This window comes from Piliocolobus tephrosceles, chromosome 10 (genome assembly GCF_002776525.5).
Source record: "Piliocolobus tephrosceles isolate RC106 chromosome 10, ASM277652v3, whole genome shotgun sequence".
In the NCBI taxonomy this organism is placed as follows: domain Eukaryota; kingdom Metazoa; phylum Chordata; class Mammalia; order Primates; family Cercopithecidae; genus Piliocolobus; species Piliocolobus tephrosceles.
In genome coordinates, this window is record NC_045443.1 from 103,707,965 (window position 1) to 103,729,194 (window position 21,230).

At 44.8% G+C, this 21,230-nt stretch overlaps 1 protein-coding gene across 1 annotated transcript in view; it reads right to left on the reverse strand.

Moving 5' to 3' along the window:
* The window catches only part of NUAK1 (NUAK family kinase 1), a 73,013-nt gene that overhangs the window by 20,475 nt on the left and 31,308 nt on the right, over nucleotides 1–21,230 (reverse strand). Inside the window, exons 2-3 of the mRNA XM_023209291.2 lie at nucleotides 20,166–20,286; nucleotides 428–579 (exon numbers count right to left, since the gene is read on the reverse strand). Of these exons, the coding sequence (XP_023065059.2) occupies nucleotides 428–579; nucleotides 20,166–20,286 (273 nt within the window). The remainder of the gene's footprint in view (nucleotides 1–427; nucleotides 580–20,165; nucleotides 20,287–21,230) is intronic.

The window sequence follows — 21,230 nt, forward strand, 5'->3', positions numbered from 1 at the left end:
TCCAGTGTGGTACCCTAGATTGGATGCTGGAACAGAAAAAGGTCATTGGTGTCTCCATTTTGACAAACGTATAACAGACATGTAAGATGTTAATATTAGGGTAAACTGAGTGAGGCATAGATGGGAACTCTCTGTACTACCTTTGAAACTTTCCTGTAAATCTAAAATTATTCAAAATTAAGAGTTTGCCTAAAAAAAAATTGTGAGAAGGAGGAGGAAGAAAACTGAAAGGAAACAAGCGAAAATGTCAAAAATGGGTTATCCCTGGATTCCAGAATCATGGGTGATGGTAATTTTCTTATTTCTAGTTCATAAATTCTCCATACACGTTGCCATGAACAGATATCACTTTTATAACAGGAAAAAAAATCATGCAGTGCCACAAAAACCATCTATGGTCAAAGCTGCGGGCCAGTCACAGCCGTACCTTGTGACAATAGTGCACGGCGGAGACGATCTGCCGGAAGAAGTGCCGGGTCTCCCTCTCGCTGAGGCGCCGCCGCTCACTGATGTAATCGTACAGCTCCCCTTTGCTTGCATATTCCATGATGATCACAATCTTATCTTTGTTCTCAAACACTGCAGAGGGAAAACAGCAATACACAAACACCCTGTTTAGCCAACAAGCTCACTTATGCTACAGAGAATGCGAGAGAGGACAACGGAGACATCGCCAGGCAGAGGACCAATCAGTCAATTCAGCATCATGAGGCTCTGGGTGTGCTGTCCTGCCAGGTGGGCAATGGTGTGTGTCACCACCATTGTTCCTAGACATGCCTTTGTCATGCTAAGGGAAATGTGGTTCTCTTTTCTGAGGACCCCACTCTCCTTGTAAGATCATTCTCACAACCCTCTCCCGGAACGGCTCTCCTGTAGACACAATAATGGGTAACAATAAACACTACTAATAATTTATTAACCATTGGATATAGACCGGGTACCCAGTCCTAATAGAGCTACTCTGACCCCAAAATGGGTGCTCAATCTTGTCATCTCTTTATAACTTCCCATCTCAGGCAAATAAAACCCAAAGCTTTTAATGTGGCCCACCAGGTTGTGCACGATCCCACGGGCCCCTCTCAGAACCTACTACACATCCATTCCACATATGTATTTATTCTGTCTCCCCCAGTCAAATGTAAAAGGGGGTTATCCAGTTTCACTCACTGGTGTATCCTCAGCACCCAGAACAGCATTTGGCACATAGTAACATAGTAGGAGCTCAGTTAATATTTATTAAATGAGTAAACTCAAACTACATAAAGGCATTTTTGAACATTAATAATAAATAACAATATAGCACTTACTATGCACCAAGTTTGTGTGTAAGGTTTTAAGCACCTCACATGTACTGACTCGTTTAAACCCTACAACAAATGATCAGGGAAATATCTGTAATTTTACCGTTTGAAAGATGAAGACACTGAGTCCCACGGAGGTTAAGAATCTGGCACAGCCTGCCATCAGGCAGTTTGGCTTCAAAGATCAAGGGCAGAACCATTAGATGGATGGCCTCCCAAAGAGCTGGCTGTAATCAGCAAGGCTCCGGTCCCCAGCATGGATGGGGAACTAACGCCACAGCCTGCAGGGCTGCTGCTACTATCATCTCAAGCCAGTTCCCTGCCACCAGGTCCAGCCCCTTCTCACTGAACCTCCGCAACACCAAGGAAACAGTCTCCCCAAATGCTTGGAAATGCTTCTTTCTCTCCAACTCTGATGCTCTCTAGCTGTGATGTTCAAAGTCAGGGTTCCAGGCAGATGGCCAGGGACCCATGCATGGAGGCAGGGAGAAGGGAGGCCACAAATGACAGGCTGTCCAAAGCCACTCCATTGCCACCTGTTTCATACTTTGGACTTTCACATAAGATGTCCTTTGAGCAAGGATAAAATAAGCAATATTTGTTTTGAAATCCATCATCACTCTTAAGGGATATAGTCCAAAAACCTTTGCAGGGTACCCAAGATCCTCCCTGAAGGTCCCCTGCCTACCTCCCTCCATCTCATCCACTTTTCTAACATTTCCATCAGGGCCCCTATGCCCAGCACCCTAATTCATTAGCCAAGAATGTGCTCATACGTGGTTTCCACAGCACCCCTCCCATTGCACTAGTCAATACTTGCCTCATAGCACATGCAAACTGTGCTATGGTTTATTTCCTGGTTTACATATCCATGTCCTCTGCCTAGATGGACGGAGCTAAAAACTATAGTGTTGGGATGAGATACTCCTAGAGCTGTGTGATTCTAGGGATGTTGCTTGCCCTCTCTGGGCCTCAGTTTAGTCAACTATAAAACATGAATAATATTAGCAAGTATTTAGAGCTGCTGGGAGGACTTCCTGATATCAGGTATGTTGAGTGTTTACAAGGCCTTCCCCTTACAGCATACACTCAATAATGTTAGCTAGTATTGTTGCTATCAATACTAATTCATCCCCAGAGCCTAGCACCAAGGCAGACACACATTCAATGAAGAACCGAGTTAACCTGGAACCTATCCTAGGCCTGGGTTCCCTGTCCTCCCATACCTTGTTGCTGGCTGCTAGAAGCTCAGACCCCCCCAGTTCCTTTTTGGCTCCTTCAAGTCCAGCCAAACCTCCCTGATAAAATGAAGGGGAAGGAGGAGGGTAGGGAGGAGGAGGAGAGAACATCCAGATAAAATTGGCTGCTCCAGCGTCTGCTGGCCTCGGTGTACCCTGCAGCTTTGGCTCCTGCCAGGGATTTCAGCCTGTTGTGCACTTTTCATTAACAATAAACTCTGGAAACTGGAAACATCCCGACTGCCTCGGGATGCATGGCTCAGGCCCCAAAAACGAAAGAGTGATAGGCCCTGGAGAGGGCAGCGGGTTTTCTAATTTTAAAAACAAGAGATGTAGTAAGAAGGAAAGTACTTTGACAGATAAATAAACAAGAAGCCTCACAGCCCAAAGAGTCTGGTGTGTCTTTAAGGGAGCCAAAGCCTCTGGCCCTACAGTGACTATCGGGAGGTGTGGACCACTTGCCTCGCACAGGCAGAAGGGCTGTTTCAATGGCTGGATTCTTCCCTCTCCAACTGACTGATTTGGTATCAAGGAGACGTAAACACAATTCGGCTCAATACAGTCCAATACATCAAATATTTTACTAAGCAGCTTCCATCAATAAGTCCTACTGATCCTGTCTCTACAATATATCCCGAGTCCAGCCGGGCACGGTGGCTCACACCTGTAATCCCAGCACTTTGGGAGGCTGAAGCAGGTGGATCACTTGAGGCCAGAAGTTACCAGACTGGCCAACATGGTGAAACCCCATCTCTACAAAAAATATAAAAAATTGGCCAGGCGTAGTGGTAGGTGCCTGTAATCCCAGTTACTGGGGAGGCTGAGGCAGGAGAATAGCTTGAACCCAGGAGGTGGAGATTGCAGTGAGCCGAGATCACACCACTGCACTCCAGCCTAGACAACTGAGTGAGATTTCATCTCAAAAATAAAGTAAAAATAAAATAAAATATATCGCAGATCTGTCCACCTGTCTCACCTCCAAGGACACCCCTTACCCCCATCCTTACTGGTTGCCAGCCTTTCACACTTGCCTCCCTGCTGACTGCATTTGGAGGGGTCAAGAAATAGTTCCAAATGCATATTCCATGGGGTACTCATTCTGCAAGCTGCCTTGAAGAAGAAAAGAATTCCATGGTCAAACACAAGCCAAACATTAATACTTGATTGTCCTCAGACAGCCTGGTTTCCTTAACTCAGAGTTCTGCCAGTTGATTGGGCCATTTCAGTCCTCCAATTGGCATCCAGAAGAACTCATATGGAGCCAGTTCCGGAAGCACTGGATGAATGAGATGATATCCGAGGGACAAAACTGGCCCCTCACTCTCTCAGGCAGGGCCAGCGAGCAAGGTGGTCAGAGAACTGTCCGAGCGGCCAGGCCTGGCTCTGGGACACCATCCCCAGTTCCTCATAGGAAGCAGCCCATGTCTCATGGTCAAGGCCCTGACTGCCACTTTAAATTAACTGACAGCAAACAAGATTCCTAGACTTCAAGCCTCAGTGTTTCATCAAGCAGGCTGGGGGTGTTACAGATGAAGCTTCCTGAAGCCTTTCTTAGTAACAGCAAAATTTGCTGTAGGCTTACCATGTGCAGGCACCATGCTAACAAGCATTCTGCGTGAATTACATCATAAGGATTTGAAACTATGAAGATCCCCGTTTTACAGACGAGAACACCTGGGGACAAGGTGAATAATAATTCCCGTAACCACAGGGAGTACGAGGCACAGCCAGCACTGCGTCCAGCAGTCTGACTGCTGCCCCCAAGCTCTCAGTCACTCCATTACTACTCATATATCTCAACTCCTCTGCCCCTCGGCCTCCTCATCAGTCCAATGAGACTAGTAATTTCCTCACAGGTCTCTTGCCCTCAGCACGGTGCCTCGGCCAGTGCTCAACAAATGGAAGCTGTTCTCATAATTACTTCATCAGCCACTTAGGCAGCTCTAGCAAAACAAAACCCTAAGACTTTCCTCTCCCTGCTGGCATCGCTCTTTAAAACATGTTGTGGCTGCCACAGAATCACAGCATTTTCGAGCAGGAAAGGACCTTAAGAGAGCGGGTGTTATTTTTCCAGAATAGTCTAGGATTTATAATGCATAAGAGCAAGGCCTTGGGAATTAATACTGAAGAATGAGCAGCTTCCGTACCCTCGGCCCAACGCTCCTTTGCCCATGCTTAAGGTCACTATCTACAAGGTGACAGGGATACTCTTGGCCATTCTTCTAGCAAAAAACGGCTGCTTCCCTTGGGCACTTTTACAACTGGTTATTTATAAGCCCAGAAATCTTGTCTGTGTTTATGTTATTAGTCACTAAGCAAAAGCTTATTTTCCACCAGTTGGGAAGGGTTTCCTTTCTGAAAAATGAAAGCCTGTGTCTCTTGGCCAGACAGTTTTAGCCAGAAGCCTGGTGGCTCCAGAATGGTAAGGAAAACTATGCCCCTTGACATGCCAGGCCTACCAGGAAAATTAAATCCCTGAATAGAAACTTAGCTCAGCCTAAGTCAGCCCACAGCACTGGGGCCATGGCCAGGTGGTGCAGAGCCTGGATTTAGCACAGCAGAAAGCACCTACTATGCAGATGGCACTGGGGATACCGAAAGCAGACTTTTCCCAGTTTGGAGGGGAGGGAAAGGCAGGCCAGGTAGAAGGGTCAGCAAGAGGAAGGGAACAGAGCAGAAACAGAAGCACCAGCAACTGGCAGGGCCAGAGACTAGGAGGAGAGAAAGAAGAGGGCGAAGAATAAAGCACAAGACCTTGAAGGCCCACAGGGAGCTGCAGGTGAGCCACACAGGCGACCAAACATCGCCGAGAACAATCCATGAGACAGGAGCAAGGCACAGGACAGCATCCAGGATCCTGGACCTACGAAATTGTTCAGGGCTCAATTGTTTCCAGGAGACTTCCCAGACAGGGATCTCTCCTTCCCTAGAACGCTTGAAATAAGAATAGTTAACATTTATTGAACAGTTACTACATGTCATGGATTAAAACACTTATTCCTCACAACAATCTTATGAGATAGGGATCCATATTATCCCTACCCACCAGGCATGGTGGCTCACACCTGTAATCTCAGCACTTTGGGAGGCCGAGATGGGAGGATTGCTTGAGGCTGGGAGCTTGAGATCAACCTGGTCAACATAGTGAGACCGCATCTCTAAAACAAAAAATAAAATAAAATAAATAAATAGGGCACCAGCACTCACATCAAGAAACAATATTGCCAGCCCCCTGCAAGCACTCCTGCCACGTCCTCTTTCTGTCATTAATCATCTCCCCAAATATACAGATATACCAATACCATGAATATAAGGAATATGAATGAAAATCTTGGATGAGTTTTGAAGTTCTAAAAAATGGAATCATAGCCAGGAGCGGTGGCTCAAGGCCGTAATCCCAGCACTCTGGGATGCCAAGGTGGGTGGATCACGAGGTCAGGAGACCGAGACCAGCCTAGCCAACATAGTGAAACCCCATCTCTACTAAATACACAAAAAATTAGCTGGGCGTGGTGGCGGGCACCTGTAATCCCAGCTACTCGGGAGGTTGAGGGACAAGAATCACTTGAACCCAGGAGGAGGAGGTTGCAGTGAGCCTGCCTGGTGACACAGTGAGACTCTGTCTCAAAAAAAAAAAAAAAGGAATCACGTAGTATATTTCCTTTGTCATGAATTCAATATGTTTGTGAGAATAATCTATGCTGCTCAATGTCGTCAAAGATTGTTCATTCTCATTGTTCTAGAGTACTCCATTATGTGAATGTATCGTGTGGTTTATTTATCCATGCTACTGTTGATAGACATTTGGGCTGTTTCCAGTTGAGGGTTGTTATGAATAGTATTGCTATGGATATCCTTGTGCATGTCTTTTGATGCATATCTGTATGCATTTTTGTTGGGTAGATACCCAGTAAGATTGGATGGCAAATTTGTGCAACTCAAAAGCAAATGTTCCTGCCACGACTCTCCACCCTCTTCCTCCATCATCCAGTTCTGCTTTTCGCATTACATCCAATAAAGGTTCTCCTTCATTAAATGGAGCCAATCTCACCGATTTTTCTGAAATAGCTTTATTATCAGCCTATTTGAGACATCAATCTGAGTATTTTGCTACATGTCAAAGGGAATATAAAAGAGGAGAAGGCATAGTCATTACCCCCAAGGAGTTGCTTTGGAGTTGGAAACGACCAGTACTTAAAAAATAATTAAAGAGCTACCCTTTGCAGTACAGACTTTAAGTACCTGGACAATCAGAAAGATCAGTGAGGTCACCCAGAAGGAACCTGAAAAGATTTCTAGAAAAAGCTGGCATGGAACTGAACCACCCAAAAATGACTTGGGTTTTGCTTTTGAGATAGTTTCACCATTGTTTCAACATATCCTAAAATACCCAAACTCTCCTTTTTCTTCAACTGTTCCACAAGCAGGCCTTCCTTCTTCCCAGACACCAACTTAAATTATTTTTCGTGTTTGCTGTTTATTTTCCATTTCAAAGGAGAGTAGGGATTGGTTGCTATAGCAACAGCTACTTCTCCACAGTAATCCTGAATTTCATCAGACGTTCGGTTTGACAGTCCCGTTCTGCCCTCTGATCATTTGGCTTTCACAACCAGGCTAATGACCCAGCTCCCAGAGATTGCCTCCTGCAGCTCTCGAGGTTAATAACACAACGTGTAGAACTTGAGAAAACGTGTATTATAAAAACAGTGCTCTGGAGTGAGGGAAACGCTGATGAGTGAGGAGATCCTGGGATTTTAAGCATCCCCTGGCCACGTGACAGCAGAATACACTGGGCCGTTTTGGAAGAAAGAGGCCTGGAAAGCAGAGAGGATGAGGACCAATTTACAGGATGTGCCAGGAAGGGTGGGCTTTTAAAAAGGGAGAATTTCTTTCTGTAACCTCCAGGGAGGAAGAGTCCTTTGTTGAATTTTTTGGTTAGTTGGTTGGTTGGTTTTTTTGTTTGTTTGTTGAGACAGGGTCTTGCTCTGTCACACAGGCAGGAGTGCAGTGGCAAGACCTCGGCTCACTGCAACCTCCGCCTCCCAGGCTTAAGTGATCCTCCTGTCTCAGTCTCCCAAGTAGCCAGGACCACAGGCACACACCACCACTCCTGGCTAATCTTTGTAATTTTTTTTATTATTTATTTATTTATTATTATTATTATGGGGTTTTTGTTTGTTTGTTTGTTTTTGTTGTTGTTGTTGGAGACACGGTTTTGCCATGTTGCCCAGGCTGCTCTCAAACTCCTGAACTCAAGCCATCGGCCGACCTCGGCCTCCCAAAATGCTGGGATTACAGGTGTGAGTCTCTGCACCCAGCCCATCTGTTGATTTTAATAAAAAAGGCCTAGGGCCTAGGAGTGGCCCCATGAGAATTCTCTTCACACCTTTGCCTTCTATCAGCTCCGTCTCCTAGGTGGCATCCAGGGTGCTGCCATTTCTTCCACGGCACTACCTCCCTAGGCAGCAGCGTTTTTGTCATTTTCCCAAAAATCTCGGACCGAAGTACCTTTCCAGTCCTCATGGGTGCTCTTTTATTAAATATCAGGACGATCCTTACAGAAAGTAGCTTATTTTTCACTTCAAAAATGAAGTGATCTTTTCCTTGAAAGGACTGTCTGCAAACCAACTGAGTCATTTAGTCAATACAAGATTCATTCTTCAAAACTTTCCTCCCTAGAAGTCAATTTCAAACACCTTGTGGGCTCACGGCTTCACTAAATGGTCCTCTGATCTCTTGAATCTGAAAGCCCAGAGCAGTGAGGATGAGAAATTTAAACTGGCATCTCCCTGTCAATAAATTGGTCTGAGTTGATTCAGTGCAGTTCCTGGTTTGCATAACAAAAGGCTTTTTTGTTCACTCACTGTCTTTTCTTGAACCAAAACTCTGTCTAGATGTTGGCTGGCATGCCCGAAGAGAACCACAGCCAACAAGGCCACCCATGGCCAGAAGTGGACTCCACGGAAGGCAGAAGAAATGGTAAGAAAGTGTAGAAGCCACCTGCAGAAGAGGGGATGCAGAAGCCTTGCCAAGACCCATCCGTGCCTGCTAGGATTAATAGTGCCAATGGGGCCCAATATCCAATCCTAGGAAGGCAGGGGACGTGGCCAGGATAGAGAGAGAAGTTGTGTGGGAGAGGGCACTTGACACCACCATGCTGGACAAGCCACTGGACTCCACCCTCCTTCCACAACCATCCCTGGGGAGCATTTCTAGAAACCAAGAAAAACCCTAAGGTGGAAATGGGCTCTATCAGCCATCACCACAGGCTCATGATACACACTCAATATCACACACGCACTCCAGAGCCTCCCTGATCATTCCCTCTATTGCTCTGTCTCAGCCTCTGTGTCATACACAACACACACACACCACTCTCTCTCTCTCAAAAAAAACACAACTCACTCACACAATCCTGAATGTGAGAAAGCCCCGGCAATTGATCAGAACCTCTCACAACTACCCCCAGAAAGAAGCAAGGGTTCTTGTACTTGATGCCGTGAACTTCTGAAAAAGCATGCTCCCCAGTTCTGGCAGTGATGGGGGTAGAAATACCTTTGTGAAGACAGCCTTAGTCTTCCACCCCTGGAAACCCCGGCAGAGGGCTTTGATACAGGGGTTCATCTCACCCTCACAACCTCACCAAGGTGGAAAGGCCAGGCCTGTGGTCATCACACCTCTGGCTCCAGCCACTTCCCAGTTGGGTGACCTTGGCAAGTTACTTAGCCTTCCTGTACTGCAGGCTCTTCCTCTGCTAAAACGAAGCCTCTACCTTACGCCTCATAGTAAGTATTATCACACTACACAGCAGCAAGTGTAAGCAGAAGTGTTAGCTGTTCCGATTCAGCAGCAAAGGGGTACTAAGGAAGACATCAAATCCAGAATTACGGGTATGCACCAGCACAGTCCACACCCAAGGCTGCATTCATGCCCTCGAGGTATGTGTGTGATGGGCTGGAGGTGGAGGAATGGCAGAAATAGTGAATGAACACTTCAAGACATCGGAGGATTCGAGTGGCCCCCAGTAAAAGCTGAGGTGAAGGCAAACCTAGCTCTCTTCCATTCTTTGGTCCCTAGGGCTACTCCAAGCATGGGTGTCAATCTCTGAGCCATACCTACCAGAGGCACCTGCTGTCAGAAGTCATGGCGGGGAGCACAAATTCCCCAAATCAAAAAAAATCCCAGACTCTGCAGGTTAAAAGTTACAGTTCATCTAATTTGACCCCCCTTTCAATATCCAAATCCCCGCTGTTGTACATGGCCATTGTGGAGGCCCCTCTTCTGTGCTATGAGCCTTCCCAAATGCATGCTGGTGACTGTCTGTGCAAATTAAGAAAGCCATCCCAGTTCATTTTGAAAGACTCCATAGTAAGGGGCAATAGAGTTTTTTTTTCTTTAAACATTAGTGTCAAGTATAAGTGGCATTATTTAAGGCACTGGAAAATACTGAATTCCAGGAAACCCAGGAGGGCGAGGCAGGACAGCCTGGGAGTAGCGTTAGTTTGTAGCTGTTTTGTTTCTGATCTCCAGCCTCTAGAAAAATGACTTGGGTGTAATCAAAAGAAAACAATGAAAATAATAACTTGAAGGTCAAATAGCTAACTTAATAGGAAACTCATTAGAAACGTGGCTGGACAGGCTCACAGCTGAAGCGCTCGTTCACATGATTACACGTGAAGAGAACTCTCCGGTGCTGTGTTACGAACAGGGGCCAGTCCTCAGTTTGGATCCAGTCTGCAGGGACTTCATGTGGAACTTGTAAATCTGGCAGCAGAGGGAGTGTGTGAAAACGCTCAATGATTTGCCGTGGGTTCAAAAGAGTAAACACAAGCATAATACACTACTTTGCCAAGTTCAACAAACCGTTTCATGGGGCTCTGAGTCTCTGATGAGGGCAGCAACCCAACAGCTAACTAAGTACACCCAAGCCCGAAGGTATCACTCACTGCTCACTGGTGACTGCTGCCAGACACACGTTCCTCCCTGGAATTCACTGATGACAAATGGTCAGACCAAGACAAGTTTCCAGAGCAGGGCTCATTTTCTCTTTGTTGCAGGATTAAGCCTGTATTTCTCAGCCTGGTCAATTAAACCGGAATATTTGGGGGTGAGACCCAGGCATCAGCATTTTTTACAAACTCCTCATGAGATTTTAATGTGCCTCCATCGTTCAGAATCACTGATAGGCAAGCTGGCCTCACTCTTCTCTTCTCCAACCTCCCGACAGAAGTTTCTACTCCAACCAGAAAGGACATCTCACTGATCCCTAGATATGACACCAGGAATAATCAATTCCATTTCTTGAGCATGGCCCTGGCATGGTGCTTAGCAATTGTATTCACTAGCTCATTTAATCCTACATTATCTATAAAGTAGCTAGCTACTGGTCCCATTTTATAGACAGGGAAACAGCCTCAGAGAGCTTAGTCACTAGCCCAAGGTCACACAGCAGTAACTGGCAGTGCAATTGGCTCATTCGAATCTCAGCCTATGTGGATGACAAATTTACACTCTTGCCCTACTATTAGGTTGGTGCAGAAGTGATTGCGGTTTTCACCGTTACTTTAATGAATGGTACCCAAAACAAAAGTGTTAATAGAACAGTACCTGGAACAAAAGTGCTCAATACATTTTTGTAAAACACATGAATGATTCAAAGACTAAATAAGCAAATGAATGAATGAGAACAGTGGGTAATGTTAAGGACGATTGATCTTGTTAGATCAATTCAGCCACTCTCTGCCTTCAAAAGAAACTAAAGCAGGACCTGCTTGCAAATCTTCCTGGCTGAGAACCCTGGAGTAGCACAGTTGTGTCTGAGAAGAGAAACATAAACTGCTTGTAAGTATTTCCAAATAACTGATGCTAGAAATACAGTCCTGGTTTTGTTTCTAAAGAAACAAGAATCAATTATTTGGAAGGTTTTGCTTCTAACCTTCTATGGAGGGGTTTTTCTAGCACAGTGGGGTTGTCAAATTTGGGTGTACATCAGAGCCACCTGGAGGGCTAATGATTACTCTGGGTGCTGGAACCCACCCTCAGCGTTTCCAATTCAGCAGGTCTGGGGCGGACTCCAGCTAGTCCGAGACTGCCCTTTGAGAACTGCTGCTCAAACGCATTATTAAGCAGTTTACCAGGCTCCTGCCATTCTCAAGAGGTGATTTTCCAGGGGCACAGGATGGAGCAGCAACACTTTCTGATTCCAGGACCTGTGCTGGGTTCTGCGGAAACATCTTACACAAGCTCCACTGCCCCTGGCCACAAGCTGGGGGTCAGAGTGGGGGGTGGGGGCAATGCCGTGTACAATAAGGAATACAGGCTTTCCCACAGCCCCTGTCTCTTGATTTCTCTTCTGCTTCTCTGGATTTTTAGAGCAGTGATTTTCGCCAAGAGTGATATCTCCTCCCAGAAAGACCTATCCAAATCTCAGGGAGCACAGGTAGCTTGCAAAAGCATATTGTAGTGCAATTTCTCTAGTAAGATGAGAGAAGCTTTTAACTGATGGTGCACTCATCCAAAGTGTCTTCATGGTGGGAATTTAGAGAATATTTGAGAATACAGACTTATTATAACTTATCTTCTCGTGGGCAGGATGCTTAAGGCTCACAGGGTGGGGGCATGAGATTCAAATGCTTATCAAAGGACGCGTCTGTCTATTTGGTTTCTTTTCAAGTTGGAGAAACACTTCCAACGGATGAGAGATCACAGTTAACAAACGCCAAAGAGGCTTCCAACTTTGTCCCAGAAAGCCAGGATCACCCTTACCTAAAATAGGAGAAGTGATGAAAGGGTTGCCCAGTTCCAGCGTATCACAATGCAAAGAACCCATAAAGAGATGCAATCTTGCATGGCCAAGAGGAGAGATTTTCAGAAACCAAAACCAAGGGTGTCAAAGGGAAGTCACAGGCGGAATCTCCCCCACCCCTCCTCCCACCTTTTCAATTTTATATACCGGACTGTTACCAGATGGGATGCTAAAGATGTTTGTTCTCAGTGGTTTTGCAGATCGGGTCTCCTAGGCTTTCAAAGGGGAAGTGGGGGTGAGACAGCATGCCTTTGATGTTTGAACTTCGGTCCTGAAATCAGAACCTCAGGCAAAAGCTGTTTTTATCTCTTCCATCCTAGGCAACCCAGTTGAAAGCTCCAGTGGGTACTTCCTTTTCAGCTGTTTTTTTCCATATTGTCAATTACCTCCCTGCTGAGAGAATGGAATTCCTTTGACTGGAAACAGGGGTCCCTCTCTGAGATGATGCCAGAGATTTCTTTCTTTTCTCTTGATTAGGCTCCCCTCAGTATCACACACTGAAAAGCGTACATCTATCCTCTTTTATTTACTTAGCATTAGAAGCCAGTTATGTTTGTATTTACACAGAGTTGACAAATTTGAGGGTTAATCACCTTCACCCATGGGTCAATAGGAGAGTTAACCCCAGGGTTTGGTTCACGAAAGATACATTTGAAAGGAATTATTTTTGAGATTTAGTGAGCAGCAGAGTTGCTTCAGTGCAGTCACAGATTTTACGGGCCTGTGGGTATTGTGATTATATAAAAATCAAATTTTCATGGTGTTCTGCAGTTTAGAAAACACTTGACCTATGAGTTTAACAGATGTGAACCCCAACCTTCTTCCTTGGATGCTGGCAGAAGTATTTTCTAAAATGCCTACAAAGCTAGGATTTAATGCTGTCAGATATGTAAGACTGCAACCTCTATGAAGACTGGGAATTCTCCGTATCACAGGGTCTAGAATAATACTTCCCTTCAATTAGGGGTCTCTGCAGACCACCAAATGACCTGGTTAGTATCAGGAGCACCAAGTTCTGAGTGTCGCTGCCTGGGTTCAACTCTCGGATCCACCACTTATTAATTGGTAACCTTAGAAAATGGACTTTGCCTCTAAAGCTGAATTTTCCTTACCAAAAATTAGGGATCTTAACCTTTCATATTTCCCAGATATAAGGGTTAAACGAGATAGTACATGCACACCTCCTAGCCTAAGGTAAACACTCAATAACTCCTTGCTATTATTAGTACTATTTTTTTTTATTTGTTTTTGTGAGCTGGGGTCTCACTCTGTCACCCAGGCTGAAGTGCAGTGGCACAAACTTGGCTCTTCACTGAAACCTCTGCCTCCCAGGTTCAAGCGATTCTCCCACCTTAACCTCCTGAGTAGCTGGGACTACAGGCATGTGCCGCCACATCCAGCTAATTTTTTGTATTTTTGGTAGAGACGGGATTTCACCATATTGCCCAGGCTGGTCTCGAACTCTTGAGCTCAAGTGAGGCATTTTTGGTGGATCCTCTGGCCTCACTTGAGCTCAAGAGTTTGAGACCAGCCTGGGCAACATGATGAAACTCCATCTCTACCAACATGACCTCCCAGAGTGCTGGGATTACAGGCGTGAGCCACCACGCCCGGCCTTAGTATTATTTTAAAATGTAAATCAAAAAATGCTACTTCCTCCTTTCTAGCAGTTTCCCATCATTCCTTATAAAGAACCCACACTCCTTCCTCTGGCCAGTGTGGTCCAGACCTAGCCTTCTCCACCTTCTCCTGTTACCCTCCTCCTCACCCCTGCACACCTCCCAGATCCTTTGTCCCTTCTACCCATACCAGTGCCTTCTCTCCTCTGAGCATTTGCACATGCTGTTCCCTTTGTATGGAATTCCCAGGACTCTGAAGGGCTTAGTCTCTGCTTCATTCAGGTCTTCACTCAATAACTATTTACTCAGAAGTCCTTCAGCTCAAGACTCAGTCCAAAAGGGACCGCCTAGTCTGTTCACTTTGCTGACTCTCCATCTCCTCTCCTTGAATGGCAGCTCCAAGAAGGACAGGAGCTTATTTTGTTGGCCCCTGTATTCCTAGTGCCTAGAACAGGGCCTGGCACATAGTAAGCACTTTATTAGCATTTTTGTTAATATATAAGTCACGTTTTCCCTAGAACTGGTATTTCAATATCACCAGTGAGTACGGCTCAAGATGATGGCTCCCTTTCATTAAAACCCACACTTTCTAAACATACAGGGTTAGGCACATCATTGCGTTGTCATGTTGCTATTGTTGTTTTGTAGATGTTGTTGTTGCTGCTGTCACTATGTGTGTGCACATTTGGCTCTTTATTTTAATCATAAAGATCTTTGCTAAATAAGACATTGGCAAGTTCTTTTACAGCTTCTACTCCTTTGGCTGGTATCCAAATAGCCACTTCGGTGCCTTAGCATCCACTTCTTTCTAAGCAACTTAACGCATTTCCGCACCGAGCTAAGGCTTTTGATTGGCCTGTCAACCAATCGGCTTCCAGAGAGAAGGTTCCCCTCTCATTCTGTGAGTAGCAGGGAGACCAGCAGATGGGCTCACAGACTCGGGTCCCACCACCACTGCTGCCACCCTTCTTGCCCCTACCACACCCCCAGGTTGCAGCAGGGGCAGGCAGGGGCAGAATGGAAAAGGCCAGGCTGAGGTGGCCTGCAGAGCCAGCAAAAGAAGACACAGGATCAGAAATACAGGGATGAGGCAAGGCAGAGCAAGAAAACAAAGGGGACCAGGAGACCCATACGTCAGGGTCACCACGTAGCCGTGACACCCAGCATGAAGAGCTGAACTGCATCCCCGCAAAAACTCAGGCGTTGAGTACACCAAGTACTTCAGAATGTGACCCTATTTGGAGACAGGGTCTTTACGGAGATAAGTTAAAATGAGGTCCTTAGCACAGGCCCAAATCCAATATGACTGGTGTTCTCATGAGAAGAGGAAATTTGCACACAGACACACGTGGTGGGAAGAGGTATGAAGACATAGTTAGAAGTCGGCCATCTATAAGTCAAGGAGGGAGGCCTGGAACAGATCCTTCCCTCACCACCCTCAGAAAGAATTAACTTTGATCTCAGACTTCCAGCCTCCAGAATTGTGAGAAAATATATTTCTGTTGCTTAAGTCACCAGTCTATGGTATTTTCTTATAACAGCCCTAACAAACTAACACACCCAGCAAGTCATTAAACCTTCTAGAGCCTCAGTTTCCACAACTGCAAAATGGGAATCCCTGGCCTGCCCACTTCACAGGTTTGCTGTGGGGATAAAATGAGACCAGATGTGGGAGACGTTTGTAAACTATGAAGAGTTCTACAGATGACAGGATGTCTAACTTCACTTTCAGAGCTGGATCTTTGGGTCCAGAAAGCAGATACAGTCATGGGATCCTGGGACTGTGGTTCCCAGTGAGAGGTGTAGGAGCTGGAATACAGCCTTGGCAATCTCCTGCTCCCAACCCCCAGGGAAGGGAGGGGAGCTGCCCTCCTCCACAGTTATTTAGTGGATGTGGGAAAAACAGAACTTGCGTGGGAGAAGGGAAAGGGAACAGAACAGAAACTGGAGAGCTCTAAGAAATTAAAAGAAAGAAAAAGGACACATGTAAGACCCTAGGAGTTTTCTGGATAAAAACAACACCTTTTATTTGCATGATACCCTGCAGGTCACAAAACACTTGGAGGCACTGGGTTCTCATTAACCTACTTGAGGTCAGGAATGCCTTTGAGAGTGTGATGAAAGCTACATACCCTCTCTCAGAAAAAAGTAACTCAAGCACACAACACATAAAACATCATATAGCAGCACTGTCCAGCAGAACTTTCTATGAGGATGAAAATGTTCTGTAGCTATGCTGTCCCATACGGTCGCCACTAGCCTCCTGTGGCTACTGAGCACATGAAACATGGCTAGTGTGACTGGGGAACTGAATTTTAAATTATTTTGCTTTAATTATTTTCCATTTAAATATCCACCTGTGGCTAGTGGCTTTTGTGTTGGACAACATAGTTACATACTATTCCAAGGGATTCACAGATCCCTGCAGCTCATCCATGAAATACCCTTGTCAATGGACCCCACGTTATGAACTATTTGTGATGATTACAGTGTCCTCATAATAATTATCTTTTTTTGAGCTTACTGGATACATGTATCATGCCATTTAATCCTATTGAAAACCCCATGACAGAGCTAGAATGGTCATCCCCACTTTATAGATGTGATTACTGAGGCACTGAGAAGCCTACCATCTTACCCCAAGTGTTGTGCCTAGGTCACAGTGGAGGACTGGGGACTGAAACTGAAGACCTCCTGATGTGAGACCTCAAGTCTTCCCTAACTCCCTAAAACCTGTCCTAAGGGTTTCACCAACTGAAGCCCCGGCTCCCTCCTGAGGCCTTGATAGAAATTATTTCTACTAACCTAAAGAACTTCCATTCGCACTGCTATGCATCTTTAAAGTGACAAGAGCTTTGAGGGCTTCTCTTCTCCTTAAAGCCTCCAGCCCGGGCTCTACTGAGGCCAACTTCATGTTGGTAACTAAGTATTCTTCCATTAAGATTTGTCTCTGATCTTCCCTTTGGCAGAGGGATGGTTTCCTGTTCTCCATTAGTCCTGTCTGATTCCCAAGGCCATAGAGGGCATGGTGCTGGTAAAGAAGTCAGGTTTCTCCATGTGGGATGCCAGCGACCACACACTGCCTCTCAAATAAAGAACCCGGAACCTTCATGCTGGGAATGCACTCTCTTTGCCTTCCTACTCTGGGTCAAGAAATCCCAAATCACAATAGTGTTCACAGGCCACAGGACCATATGGGTCCACACCCTACAGGTCAATCCTTCACTATGGCCTATGGAGGTTAACGAAACTCATTTCCACGTTGTGTCTGTGTCTCTACTCACTTCTAACTTCTAAAAATTCCCCTCATTCACCAGGTATATTCAGATTTTATCGTATCAGCCTGGAATTCTATTTTCCCCAATTCTTCCCCCATCAAAAAGTTCCTTCAAGGCCCAGCTCAAATGCCATACATCTCCATGAAAACTTCCAACCCCTAAGCTTCCAGAATATGGTACCAAAATATACTGCTTACATGTCTACTGATATGGTTTGGCTGTCTCCCCACCCAAATCTCATCTTGAATTACTGTTTCCATAATCCCTACATGTTGCAGGAGGGACCCGGCGGGAGGTAATTTAATCATGGGGGCAGTTACCCTCATGCTGTTCTCGTGATAGTGAGTGAGTTCTCACAAGATCTGATGATTCTATAAGGGGCTTTTCCCCCTTTTGCTTGGCACTTATCCTTCCTCCGTCCATGTGAAGAAGGACATGTTTGCTTCCCCTTCCACCATGACTGTAAGATTCCTGAGGCCTCCCCAGCCTTGCAGAACTGTTGAGTCAATTAAATCTCTTTCCTTTATAAATTACCCACTCTTGGGCAGTTCTTTATAGCAGCATGAGAACAAACTACATCTACATAGCACTTTTTCCATACTGTCTTGTATTGCTTTTTTTTTTTTTTTTTGACAAAGTCTCACTTGGTCACCCAGGCTGGAATGCAATGGCACAATCTCAGCTCACTGCAACCTCTGCCTCCCGGGTTCAAGCTATTCTCCTGTCTCAGCCTTCCAAATAGCTGGGATTACAGGCGCATGCCACCACACTCAGGAAATTTTTGTATTTTTAGGAGAGATGGGGTTTCACCATTTTGGCCAGGCTGGTCTCAATCTCCTGACCTCAAGTGATCCTCCTGCCTTGGTCTCTCAAAGTGCTGGGATTACAGGTGTGAGCCACCGTGTCTGATCTGTATTGCTTCCTGAGTGTGGGATCCATGTTGTTTCTTGAGTGTATGGTCCATATCACATTATTGAACAGAGTGCTTGACAAGAAGTAGACACTCAGTAGACTAGTGGTTCTCAAACTTGTTAAAACACAGATTGCTGAGCCCCACCCAGAGAGTTTCAGATTCAACAGGTCCTGGGTGAAGCCTGAGAATCTGCATTTCTAATAATCTCAAGTGACAATGATGCCACTGGCCTAGGGAGCTTGAGAAGCACTGTAAGAGGTGTTTGTGGCATAAATAAAAGATGGAATGGATAAAAATTTCCCTTAAAAATCCTATCACCAAGGGCTCCAAAAATGAGCCTTCAAATGACCAGGATAAAAGAAATATATTACCAACATTTACTTCTAGAGAAGAGGCAAAAATAGAAGCAACAGAAAAAAAGAATGGCAACAAAAGATCAGGGAACCAGATGAAAAATGAAAACTATCAGAAAAACTTTAGGAGCACCACTGGTTGGTTTCCTTTTAGCCCTACCTGATAACTTTTTACAATCAGACCAGAAATTAAAAATAAGTTCATTTTTCCTTTTTTTTTTTTTTTAACAGAGTCTCACTCTGTTACCCAGGCTGGAGTGCAGTGGCACAGTCTCAGCTCACTGCCACCTCCATCTCCCTAGCTCAAGTGATTCCCGTGCCTCAGCCTCCTGAGTAGCTGGGACTACAGGTACACGCTACCACACCTAACTACTTTTTGCATTTTTAGTAGAGACAGGTTTCACCATGTTGGCCAGGCTGGTCTCAAATTCCTGACCTCAACTCATCTGCCTGCCTCAGCCTCCCAAAGTGCCAGGATCACAGGCATAAGCCACCGCACCTGGCAATAAGTTCATTTTTCTGACTCAGTCCTATATTTTTAAATATTCTAGGGAAACACTCTGACTCAGTAAAACCAAAATTGGGAAATTTTCATAAGAAAATAATCAGAAATGAATGTCAAAATGATGCACAAGGAGAGTTGTGAAGACCTGTTTACAATAACCAGAAATTTGGAACAACTTAAGTGTTTGGCAAAAGAAATTAGATTCAATAAATTATGGTATGTCCATAAACAGAATGCTATAAAACCTTTTCAACGGTCTTTACAGGGGAATATTTATTGATACAGAAAAGATGCATGAGACAACAAATGAAAAAATAATCAAGCTAAAAAATAGTTTAAATAGCATGATCTAACTGGACAAAACCCACAAATAGATATAGAGAAATAGATAAAAACACAGCTATGGGAAGGAAGCTATTTATCAAATTGGGAGTTAGAACAGAAATTATTTTTTAATTTTAACATTTCTATTTCAATCATTTCTACAATAAACACATACTGCTGTATAATTTATTTACAGGGTCTTAAAAAATAAATGATAGTCTGTAGGCAGTGTATTCTCTCCATTTCTTCTTATGAAGGACCAAAGAGTTGAACTGAAGCCTGAGCATTTGTATAAGCTTTTCCCCACTCTGCTCTTTGGCAAACACCAACACAATTTGGGATCCATTTATAAGGCATCTGCTGCACCAACCCTCTTTCTTGGTGCTTACTGGACCTGCTCAGGGTTAATTTCTAACTCAAAGAACCTAACTTTGAATAACTTCATACCACCGGCAAAGCAACTGACTTTGGAGAATGACATTTACAACGTATCCACTGTTATTTGGTCACCCAGCAAACTGTCATTTTTCAGAAACCAGGGCTGTCTCACAGACTGCCTTTCAATAAGGTGGGTTGCTTAGCAACTGCCAAGGAATTAAGAAGACAGAATAAGGCATCTGCCAGAGATATTTTATGACCAAAATGAGCTGCATTCATGTGTCTGGTTGTGTTCAAGGTAACCAAGTAAGAGATAACACCGGACTATTTTTGCATCATGAGGAAAAATACTTGGCTTCTGCCCAGAAGGGCAATTATCTCAAAGTCTTGGCAGGCCCCATGGTATGAGAAATGGTAACTGATACGGGGGTGAAAAAAAAAAATCACTGACCTTCATAAATACTGATGATATGAGGATGGTTGAGAGATGACATGATCTCAATCTCTCGTCTGATGTGAACCATGTCTTGTTCATCCTTAATTTTGTCCTTACGAATGGATTTTATAGCAACCTATAAAGTCAGGAAATGAAATGTTATTCAGAGAACTAAACAGATGCAAATCAGCCATTGGGGGAGTTTGGAAAATAAATACAGATGTTACTTGTTGGCAGAACCGACAATAACCAAAACAAAGCTTGGAAAAGCCCCCGTCATGTCTTTCATATATAGCAAAAAGACTCTTCTCCCGGCAACAGAAAACATCAGGTTTTAACAGCCTGGGATTTGTGATGGTGGTTTTTGTTTTTCTTCTTGTTTTGTTTTGTTTTTGTTTTTTTCATAAAGCAGAGGCTGCTTAACATGGCCAGAGTCATTTACTCGAGGAACCCTGATGCTTTGAAAAAAGAAAAAAGGCAAGTTCAGTTTACAGGGTATTGATGATGAAACATGGTTAGGTGAAATTGGTTACCACTCAGCTCCACTGTGCAGCTGCCACAGCGGTGGCTATAAAAAATCATTACTGCCTGGCCAACCTCGAGGCCAGCTCTGCCTCAAGCCTTGGTTTTTAAGACTCCAGGCTATGCTGTGTTTACGCTAGGGCTCAGGAGCGAATTCCTTCCTACATCCTTCCTCTTGCTCAAGGCACCTTCAGTAGCACATGGTATGACTAGAGGGCTCTTCTGGAGACAATCAGGGTAAAACAAAGCGAGTGACAGCTCATCTCCCTGCCCGACCCCTGTCAATTCCCAAAGCTCAGTGCCAAAGTTACAAATCCAAACTGCAGAGACCTGCTAGGGCCAACACACAGAGCAATTACTCAAAAGAAACACACCAAGAAAAAGGCAATGAATGACAACAGGAACCTAATAAGGAAAAGCGTGTTTGCCAATGGATTCATCTTTGCTCATAAACAAGCTGGTTTGTAACTTAATCAGATTGGCTCTAAGGGGGCCAAAAACTACTTGAGGAAGGAGTATCCACGGGTAACAAAGAAGCCCACCAATCGATATGCTGCC